Source organism: Anticarsia gemmatalis, chromosome 3 (genome assembly GCF_050436995.1).
Source record: "Anticarsia gemmatalis isolate Benzon Research Colony breed Stoneville strain chromosome 3, ilAntGemm2 primary, whole genome shotgun sequence".
Lineage (NCBI taxonomy): Eukaryota > Metazoa > Arthropoda > Insecta > Lepidoptera > Erebidae > Anticarsia > Anticarsia gemmatalis.
This window is the reverse complement of record NC_134747.1, coordinates 3125862-3137485: the sequence shown is the minus strand read 5'-3', so window position 1 is coordinate 3137485 and position 11624 is coordinate 3125862. Positions and strand designations below refer to the sequence as shown.

At 32.9% G+C, this 11624-nt stretch overlaps 1 protein-coding gene and 2 non-coding genes across 3 annotated transcripts in view; 1 reads left to right on the top strand and 2 right to left on the bottom strand.

Moving 5' to 3' along the window:
- Positions 1–553: 553 nt before the first annotated feature.
- Positions 554–625, bottom strand: TRNAQ-UUG (transfer RNA glutamine (anticodon UUG)). The gene has a single exon. It is a non-coding gene; the product is annotated as a tRNA-Gln (tRNA).
- Positions 626–4051: 3426 nt separating this feature from the next.
- On the top strand, positions 4052–4123 carry TRNAQ-UUG (transfer RNA glutamine (anticodon UUG)). Its single transcript has one exon. It is a non-coding gene; the product is annotated as a tRNA-Gln (tRNA).
- Positions 4124–4963: 840 nt separating this feature from the next.
- Positions 4964–11624, bottom strand: part of sens-2 (zinc finger transcription factor senseless-2) — a 66049-nt gene continuing 59388 nt past the window's right edge. The window contains exons 5-6 of the mRNA XM_076135831.1: positions 7301–7564; positions 4964–6944 (exon numbers count right to left, since the gene is read on the bottom strand). Coding sequence (XP_075991946.1) covers positions 6850–6944; positions 7301–7564 — 359 coding nt within the window. The 3' untranslated portion in view covers positions 4964–6849. The remainder of the gene's footprint in view (positions 6945–7300; positions 7565–11624) is intronic.

Sequence of the window (11624 nt, the reverse complement as noted above, 5' to 3'; positions counted from 1 at the left end):
GACATAAATCCACCAGGGCCGGACTCTGGCGCGCAAATCTTCTCAATCTCGCGGGGCGAACAATCATCGGGCGCGCATCAATTATTCACTATACTGATTGCGTCCGAGACGCACGTGGATACTGATGAATTATATATAATGCTGACCTGGCAAGGGACGGACTGGACAGTGGATTTTGTATGTTTTTTGTTCAACGAACGAAAATAATAAAAAAGGAAATTTATCTTAATGTTATCTTTCTACGTATTAACAATGTTGGTATTTGAATGATTGGCTAATTAGTAGATACGAATATTTTAAATTTGATTGTATGAATCAAATTATCTATCTTATAATATTTAGTATTATAACATTTAAGATGGTATTGCTTGAGTTGTTAAAAAAAATTTATAAAAACAAGAACACATTGTATTTCTAATACGAAATTTACTGCAAAAATAACAGCAAATTAATTTCATGTTTTTTTTTATAGTGCGTCGCTATCTATACCATATTTTACCAGGAATCTATCTACAAAATCAGTATGTTAACTTAAAAACATTATTAAAACAACAGGTTCCACCGAGATTTGAACTCGGATCGCTGGATTCAAAGTCCAGAGTGCTAACCATTACACCATGGAACCGCTTAATGACGCTATCAAAATAAACGTCTATATACCAAACATAGTACCTATGTACATAAGTTATTAATTAAAGTATGAACAGATTTCTTAATTGTAGTTGAATGGAGTCATTAAGCCTGTTTACTTTCTGCGCATTTTTTTCTTCAAGGTAAACGATGGTTGTGATAGAATTTATTGTGTAATAGTAGTTATTTAATTTCGCCTTTAAAATGTACGTATTCATAAAATTACACCTACTACCAGTGACCGTTTCTTCGAGGAAGACTTTTTAGCAATAATACACACATTTTGAATAAGCGAAACAGCACTTTATATTTATCGTTCCCACTTAAATTATAATTTTCTCTCACTTTTTGCTAATTTGGTAAAGGTTACTGATGCATTTCTATACAATCAATCCATGAGCTGGGCATACGCAGCAAAAAACGCCCCTACAATCGGTCCCACAATCCTATAATATTTCTTGAAAGACACTATCTCTTAACATAACACAATGCCTTCAAGGCTTACCTTTATATTTATCATTACTTTCCTAAACAACCGTGGTCTCTTCAACAAAAGTCGTACAGATTTCTAAAAGACTTTGTCAGTAAAATCCGCATCTGTACAACAATAGCGTATCCTCATACGTCCCGGCAGTGCGTGATAACAGGCGTTTAGCGTCCAGCGCCGGCCCCCGGGACCGTCCCGCTTTACTACAAATCTAACTAGGGTTTCCTTATAATCAGATCAGTACAAGATCAAATATTTTTATATTACTATGTATGGAGTTCTTGTTTATTTTCTACTTGGCACAAAAATGTTTTTTTTTATTCATTTACAAAATGGTAAGCACAACAACTTCTGTCATATTTACTCACCAAGCTCATTCGCTTGTTGGCGAGATACGCTCTTATCTTATACTATACCCACCTCAACCCACAACACAACATATAATAATAAATAAGTGATTGTGTAAATTTGGGTTTCTTAGCTGATTTTTGTATGTATGGTCTCCATTGTGCAGAAAAACTAGACTAGACAGCAAAATAAATGATGTATGGACTTTACGTGCACCAATCTTTCTGAACTTTGTAAGTCACGGAAAAAGTATTGAACGGATTTGGATTTAGTACAGATAGTTTATAACCTAGATTAACATTACTACTAGTTATTTAATAATAAAATTGTTTATTTTTCTTCTAAATATGGGTAAAGGCGCTTATACATCTTTGTATAATTCAAACACTGACTCAATAGCAGAATAGAGTGCATTTCCCGAAAAAAAATTGCTCTTGAATTTCAGATGTTACACATATATTTATATTTTTGTTATGTTATACATATTTACATTTTGAGTTTGATTTTCATAACACAGTTTGTTATTAAACTCTATTAAACCTTACATAATTACAAACTCTTTTCCTACTAACTCGTCAGGATAAACATTAAAATATTGCCTTTTTTATAAAAATGGCGGAACAGGAAGCACACTGGTAATGTAATCACTAATAATAAAAAAGCATCGACACACATCCATTAGGTTAATGATCAATCGATCATGGCGTCGCAAACATCGATGTGTAAACAAATGCTGAATCCAACCCTGTTAATTGGATTAATTTAGGGTTTGTTTGGTAAAAACATTGTGGATAATTTTAACAATCGGTGAAGAACAGGTGTTCTTTTAACTTTTTAAGGTTGGTCCGAAACTATGCAAAGAGATTAGAGCTCGTTTTCCTATAATAACGGGATTTATCTGTGTGCTAGGAAATAGTGAGAATGTAAGTAGGTACGTAGCGAGTGAAGTCTGTTTCAAAGACAGTTTTGCCTTAGGTTATGTTTAGCAGTTAGTCGCGAAAGCGTTATAATCAGATGAATAAAATTCTTGCTTATGCAGAAGAGTTACAAAATGAAAGGATGAATAGGTATCTTCCGACAAGTTTGCATAATAAATAATTATTAAGTAGGTGTGTAAAGTACAGCACAGTTTTTACTTATTTCAGTCTTTTTAGCTTAGGATACGCGAATATTTCTTTAAAAATTATAACTCTAAATGTCTAAACAATTTTTCGAAAATATAAGTATTCTTATTGTATCTCTTTTCATCCATTAAACGATAGTAAAGCCACCTGTCAACAAAAGCCGTCTTCACAGAATGTTTCATCTTCAGTAACTCGATCCCACTCAATATTAAATCGTGTCCCCGTTAATGGTGAAACACAATTACGATCAACGTTACATCTCTTCGTCTATTTACATAATTATTCTGATAGGCTTTCGTTTTAGCCTATATTGTACTTAGTTTCAAGGTACTTTTACTTGTTTGAATGGGTCGAGGAGTTTTCTAGAGAGATTATAGAGCGGCAAATTTGTTGCAGATATTTACTTAAATATTATTTTTTGTTTTGATAATGGAGAATGTTAACAAATTTTGATAATTAGCACTCCATAAGCTATGTTAAAAATAAAAAATACTAGTGAAAGAATTACTTTGATACGTCAATTAGTTTCCGATTTATAAGTAAAACAAGTTGTAACCGCACGGTGACGTGTGACGTCATTGTACATTACGCTAAGTCTGGCTCACATAGTCCTTAATGATAATATTTTCTATTATTACACTATAAATGTAATAAGCAGACGAAAACACGACAAAATACTGCATAAACTATTACATCTACGGCTGGAGACTTGATATTAAGCGAGACGCGGCTCGCGCGGTGCGGTGTAATATTATGACGTCACGCTGTTAGCGGGACTCGATATTTTTCGAAACTTTGAATGCTTGTAAAATCAAAACTACTTGGTATTTTTGACTAAAACAAAAACTAGTTTGCATGTACGTGTACAGGCTTTACTGAGTCAAAATTTAAAGCGATTTGGCATACCTAGTAACATTCTCCATTGTTTATAGTATGAGTGAGTTGTAAAGCGGTGACGTTTGCTAACATACGAAGGTTAAAAAAGCAAATTACGAGACGATCTGAACTTATCTTACAAGTCTTAACTGTGTGAGAGGAGTTATTAATACTTTAACTTCCTATTTCAATGAAAATAGGTCCTTGAAACTATCAATGATGTTTTATAACAAGACGCGCACTTTTTCATGGTTATGAAGTAATGATAATTTGTTTATTGCCTACCTCTCTCTAACCTTACTTTTCGAACTGGTCGTAAATTCACAAACTGTGTCTTTGAAAATCATAGGGCTAAATATTTCACCTAAATCAAATAATTTTGTCAATTTTATTTATTTTCAGCGATAGATAAGTTTACTGTAATCACGGTTTTTGTAATTGTTATCATATTAACTTAACGATGTACTACTTAATGATTCTATTGAACCGAAATTAAAATGTGATTTTGTACAAACATTTGATCAAATGTTTGTGAAAAGTTGGCCAAGTTGTAAGGCCAATATAATTTACGAGCTGTTTTTCTATCGGTTCCATGGTGTAATGGTTAGCACTCTGGACTTTGAATCCAGCGATCCGAGTTCAAATCTCGGTGGAACCTGTTATTTTGTTAACTTAGCTGTAATGATTTTAAAAATCTATATTATAAATTTTCGGTAAATTGAACTAAATAGAATGCAAACTATATGAAAAGTTATGGTACGGTAAACATTTTTTTTTATAATACTAGTTTTTACCAGTCTAAAATTTACGTGTGTGAACCTATTACCTAGAAATATAGTTATGAATTCAAAGCAATATTCTGGCATAACTAAGTGCCATTTTTATCATAAAAATTATTAGAATAATTAAAATAATTATTATGGCTTATTTTGGGCCCCTCAATAAAAATTTTGTAGGTTTGTTGTCTAAAGTGATTTGACTATACGAAGACGAACTTACGCAAGTTGCTCTCAGTTCTGTAGTAGGCGTCAAATTTTATTATTAAAGGTCTGTGTAAATCTCGCAGCTATATAAAAATAAACTACTTTTTTCGTTCAAGACTGAAATGCTATGAAAGTTCATAGCGTGATTCATAGAATCTATATATACATAGAAGTTACTCCCGCGTTATTCTGACATTATTTTGAAATAATAGTTTACTAGTATATTAAACAGGTATATATTATTATTATACTTACACTCTGAAGTAAACTGTTGCGCAATTCTGTATAAACTGTACTGTCGAGTATCGAGAGTTTGACATTTAGAATGTTCTGCTAAACAGTTCCTACGACCCCCGTCAGAGGCGCTGATCAGATTTTTATACAAAATTTCTCGATGACAAGTCGGTTGTCGGTAGTCGATAGTAGTTATAGAGAATCGAGCTACTGGTTAGGTTTAAAGAAAGAATAAAAGACCAACATTTTTATACATCATCATATTTTATTGAAGTGACAGTTGCTTACATTAATAACTCGTAATTACGACCTTAGGATTGCACAATTTTCTTTGGGTACGTTAACATAATAATTAATTTTAAAATGTTTATACAATATTTACAAAGGTTTACAATACAATAACATACAATTTTAAAAATCTCGACGAGAAAGTTTAAAATACATTTCGAATTTTTTATTTACAATTATTAATTTAAACAGGAAAATAACATTTTTGTGAGTGACTTCGTAACAATTAAAAATTTAATTATGATTATTTGTGATGCTCAATTTAAAATACAAAACAATACTCGAATAATATATTAAAATGTTTAAAAATACAGGTGAAGTATAAATTTAAAATGTAAGTTACAGAACAACTAATATGAATTTTACTTTATACAATATTTTCTAAAAAATCTTTGGAAAACATTGACACATGAAATGGGATATTTGGTATAATTTATTCCTAGACGGTATAATTTTACAAATGTTTTATTCGATTTTGGCATTCTGAGTCAATTTTGTGGCCATTTAGCATTTAGGAAAACAAGATCTTAGTTTGTATTCTATTATAAAAGCGTTGGAATTTCCTGAGTGCCAAAGTCAATAAAATATTCTAATACAATGACGTGTTATACAGAGTAGCGTTATTTTAAACTAAAAATATTTCGAAATACAGTGAAAGTTACATACTTAGTGCATTACATAAGATTACAGCCATAAAAATAGACAACATTTTTTTGTACACTTTATTCTAAATACTTACTCTAAATCAGCTAGATATTTTACATAATTCGATTTCATTTAATTAAAAATTATAATAATATGAATATGATATTGATATGCGAGTATTTTTCTACTATAATTAAAATCTAATCGTTATTAAGACTTTAGTATAAATATGTATAAAGTCATCAAACAATCGTTTGGAATGACACTTTGGAATAATGATATTTTATATCTATTGAAGTTGCCATAAAATTAGTCGTAATTTTTCCAAACTAAAATTGGAATGTAAATAATATTCATTAGCAGGGTGTTTTGTCTTTTTTGGTAAATAGCACGGAATGGCTTTGGAATAATCGAAATTGGAATAAAGTCATTTCTTAAAAATAATTAAAAGTAAATTGGTAAAGTAACTTTGGAATGATTCCATCAGTCCATAAAATATTCTCTGACTTTATATGCCTAAAATTTGTCAAAATAAATTGTGCTCTTTGGATTACTTAACAAAATAAACGTTTGTGTTGAACTTTTGATATATTTTTCTTTATTAATTATTTCTGAAAGTCATTAAATTATTTCAAGCAACACAAACGAATAAAGCGTAGTCAACGATTTCGTGCTTTATCATGAGATCAAAAACTCACAAATACAAAGCGTTTACATTATATTTATAATCTAAATTCATAGTTATAATCAGCTCAGAGCTTTTTGGGTTCACATCTAACATTACACGGGATAGCTGTGTGTCCGCTACTTTAGGCATTATAAGGCTGCTGCGTCTGCCAGTGTATACCTGCCTTTTTTTACAACGATCTTTGGTGGTAATGCTCTTTATATTTTTGGTAACAATATTCTATGTTATTCGTGTACTTATTTTATTAGTTTGATTTAGCGATGTGGTCTTAAACTATGAGGAATAAATTTTAATTGTATCAGCTGCGTCAAAATAAGAACTAGGAAAGTAACATTTTCAATATTGGGTCAAAAACACGAAATTACAATGTAAAAAGTGCTTTAAAATGTTTCAATTTTTTAAAGTACCAAATTTTTAAAGCACGTGCTTTAAATTTAGACAATCGTAATGTAACTGTTTAGCTACCTATGTTAGTTTGGTACCACATCGCTTGTTCTTTGGTGTAGAGCCTTAACGCCAGGTTGCTGGCGCGAAGGCGGTCGCGGTTCAGGATGGTAGAGGCTGTAGGGGGGGGACAGCGGTGCTCATGTGCGCCCTGAAGTCTGGGTGCTGGCGAAGGTCTGGGTGAGCGGGACGGAGATCTATAACAAAGAGAGATAGCATTAGTAATGGTAACCTTATTGACCTACGTGTTTTAGCAGTTGTTTCGTGTGTTTGCATTCTGTTCGATTTTTACGATTATACTACGACTCTAGATTTTGGCTTAATGTTTTAAAAAAGCTAAGATTCTAAAGGTTCTTAAGTAGGTCTTAAGAGGTCCTAAAGTACTTTTAAATCTCATGTTCAGTCGTCCACAACATCAGAAAATTGTAAAAAGTTAGGAACGTATTTTGTAAAATACTTATAACTAATCATAATAGCATATTAACTCACTATCCTCGATATTCTTTCAAAATGTTCATAAAAATGCACTACATTGTCTTTAAAAGTAACTCACCTATTCTATGCTCAGCGACCGCATGCATATCAGTAGGATGCATAGCATGCACATCGGTATGCGGCTGCATATGCGGCTGAGGGGTCCTTATATCCGCATGCTGGGTCTCCTTATGCCGCCTCAAGTCTACTTTCCGTTGGAATGCGCGACCACACAGCTCACAAGCAAAGGGTTTGAACCCAGTGTGCTTGCGCGAATGCGTGATGAGGTTGGAGCTTTGGCTGAAGGCTTTACCGCAGACTTGGCATTTGTGGGGTTTCTCGCCTGTTGATAAAGAAAGAGGTTTTTAATATGTGCGACTCAAATAAGGATTGCTAATGGTCGTTTAAAAAAGGATCAGTTATATTCATAAGTATTGGCAGTGTCGATTTATACTTAAACGTGGATGCAACGGGCGCTTACTTAAGCCACGGAACACTAACTAGAAGTACCAAAAAAATTTCGTGTATATTGTGATGTCCTTGTGGTAGAGCTTTTTACATAAATTTATTTAATGTTCCACTGAAAACAGACGACCACTCGCATAATTTTTATTCACTTTGTATGCTCAATCAATGTGACTTTATAGATAAATACAAATACAGTTTTAACTCTCTATTATAATTAATGAATTTTAGTTTACTTCCACGTTATTTAGTATTAATCTATAATTTCCAATTAACAGTATTGATGAAATAAAAGTAGGTAATGGAGAAATGGTTCGAGCTGTGGACGTAATCCGCGCCACATCGCGCTATCGATCCGCTGTGACGCGCGACCCGGAGACCACAGGGTTGTCAACACAAGATAATTTATCTTTGTAATCGTAGGAAAGTGTATAAACGAAACTTGTTCTAAGGCTCGACTCATAATACACTTAAAATATTATATGAATGGTTTAAGTTTTTTGATAAAAACTAATTTTGATACAAAAATAAAATAATACAAATACATAATACAGCTACTTTAGGAGTCCCTTTTCAAGATAACATTTTTAACTGTGCCTGCAAATTGTCTAATGAGTTTGTTATATGTATTGCTTAAATAGCAATGTTATTACTCAACTAATGTTTCCGGTAAAATTACTTCTTACCATTTATCATATCAATAACATTTCAGATTCTAAAATTACTTCGCGATAGTACATAAGCAATTGATTCGTGGCACCCCTAACGCGTCCGTGTTAATAAACCTTTACGGAATCTGTTCGCAGTTTTCCCTCTGTCCGTATTACATATACGATTGATAGAGCTACTGTATTATCTGTACGGATGTGCGGATGTGAGGATGTGCGGATATACGGATGTACGGATGTTGCCCTACATTGTGTTGTATCTGACTCGCGTTATTGTATTTCTGCAATTATTGACACTGGTTAAATTATTGTAATTTTAAGTTCCGTTGAAAAGTGATACAGAATAGGTAGGTACTAATCCCAAAGATACATCTGGATGAAAAAATATGTATTAAAACTGTCGTTAGTAGACGAAAAAAATGTTGTGATACTGCTGCTAGTTCGGAAGGTATAGCCGCGGAAGTACGAAGGGCTTATTTTTTTACTTTGAAATATTATTTGACTGTCGTTTTATTAGTTATTGATTCTTTTGAGCTGTTATCAATACTCACATTATATGCACAAGTTACTTAATGTAAAAGATGATAAACATTTATGTTTCAATGTTTTGTAAGATCTTTTTGGCAACCCTATTGAAAGATATCTCAGTTTACTAGCGGCTCCAGTAATGTTCGTGGAATCTGTGCGTTTTCACAGCCTTATATTTTACTTAACGACACAATAATGTAGGTAGCGTTGAAACCCAACTAAATAAGGTTTAGGATAAAAAATTGTACAAGTGGCTTAAAATGTATTGAGTACTTTATTTATTAAAATCACATTGATGAGGTTCGTCAAGAAATGTCTGACTATATAAAATCGAAAAGTTGCATATGCTGAACCCAAGTCTTTAACTATCTGTATCCAAATTTTCATAAAATACGGTTTACTAGTTTAGCTGTAAAAGCTTAGGAGGTAGAAAGACCGGCACTTATTATAATAATTACTGACAAGAATTTAAAATATTATACACTGTACTCAATTGCCTTATATAGCAAAAGTTTCTGTTACATACATAAAATCACGTCTATTTCCCATGTGTGTAGGCAGAGAACAAAGAATACATGCTACAAATTCGTACAAACTTCTTTTGCGTCTTTCACATCCATACATCTTGTCATACGAAACCACGTCACTTCTAGTTATATAAATGAACTAGCATACATTTAGAGCATACATTTAATATGAATATGTATGTAGTAATCTGTGCGGCATCTGCCTCATTACGGATTCCTCTCGTGCCTCACATTGGATTACTGTTTGACTAGCACATAAGACTGTGATAAGTTCTACATGCTAATATGGACTGTAACACTGTTTAAATAGGGTTTTAAATACCTTGTTTATTGTTACGACATAGGTACCTTATTAAGTAACTTTTCTATGATGTAGCTTTTGGTATATTTTTATTAAATGTCTGGTTTTTAAGTAAGAATTAGTTGAGTTGACAAACATCTACTGTCTTTAATAGTGAGTATATAAGCAAAATTATTTCAGTGAGCTTATTTACTAATCGATTTTGTATTCAAAAGTAGGCTTGTATTGTTGTCTCGTTTTATCTTGGCTTAATTTGAATGCGGTGGAAAAGGACCGACGTATCTAAATCGTTGAGTAATGGTCCTCAGATTTGTAAGTACCTCTCTACAATTCTCACGTTTTCGTTTATAGAGATTTCTCTTTGAATGTTAGTATATAATATTATGTAGATATACTTTTAGAAAGGTCCGGTCTATAACCATCGTTCGTTTGTATGTAAAAGTCCGCAAGATAGAAGAGAAATTCTCATACAAACATAATATCACGCCTGTTACACTCAAAGGCATAAGCAGAGGAGTATAAAATACGTTAGCTTTTAGTTTTATAGCTATAAAGTCTAGGCCACATATAAGCTACAATTTGTTTTGAAGAATGGAAAATACCACCACGCGGACGAAGTCGCGGGCGTCCGCTAGTATATAACCTTTAAGCAATTCTAACTAAAGCAAGATTTAAATTTTTACTGAGTTAAAAAAAACGTAGTATGTAAGTAAATGGTCTTTTGCAATCTTATATGAGTCAAGACGTCTGAAACAGTGTGTTTGCAATGATTGGACGTAATCACACAACAGGTAGTTGTAATTGAAAGATTACAGTGTTTCAGCCAATCTCTTAGATTTAAGACGAGGCAGGAACTGGCAATCTGTATGCGACTTGATTTCGTAGCTCTGAGCTATTTTTTAAGCAAGTTTTTTGAGGTTTCTTTGAAGACTTTGTTGTTAGATTGTAGCTACATAACGTACGTTGTACGTTGTTTGTTTGTATGCATTATAACAGGCGTGTTACACCCAAAACTGTGGGCAGAGGTGTATAAAAATACACCTACGTTACGCCATTAACAATGTTAACCCCGAGTAATATGGAGCGAGCCTATTGCCATTTACCAGCCCCATTACCAAACTCCAAACTAAAATTGAGAATAACATTACATCAATATGAAAAAAACCAAGAGCTTTTTAACGCTTTTAAACTATAGCGTCTTGTACCCATAACACAATAGCACTTTATCCAACCTGGGAACCGAACCCAGCACCTCATGGTCAGTAGTTGCTTACACTAACGACAGTGCCAGAGGCAGTCTATAAAGTCCTTCTAATACTTCTCTACTCAATTTTCAAGCGTTTCTCTCTCAAAATACTAGGTAAGTATAAAATATCAATGTAGTACGTATCCCAAACGGTCCGTAATCAGTGCGGGTTCCGCATTACGGATTCGACACGTGCCTGCCTCAGGATTTATAGGCGTACATTCAGACTGGATGCTTCATATCTCTATATGGTGGGATCTCTTGTGTAATACTGGTGTAATAGTTTTGGGATTTTTTTCGAGATTTCGATTGAATTTGTTATAAAATGGGTGGTTTTTTGTTAAAGTTTTTAGACTTTATTTAATCCCGGGGCTGCCATACTAAATAAAATTCGTAATAAACGGTTCAACGGTTTAATATAGCTACATATAACTTATAGGCTCGTCTCGGTACTTTGATTCTCTCCATGCTCATGATAATTTGTTCAGCGGTTTAGGACTAAAAGCGTAACAGACAGATTTTGGCCTTTAGATATAATATTCGTGTTGTTTAATTTTGATGGTATGAGCATGTATGAGTCTACTGGACACATCTTGACGAAACTTAGCAGTGTTATAGCTACACGTTGAATGTTTGTATCAAAATATCACAGGCTTAAGAATTATACA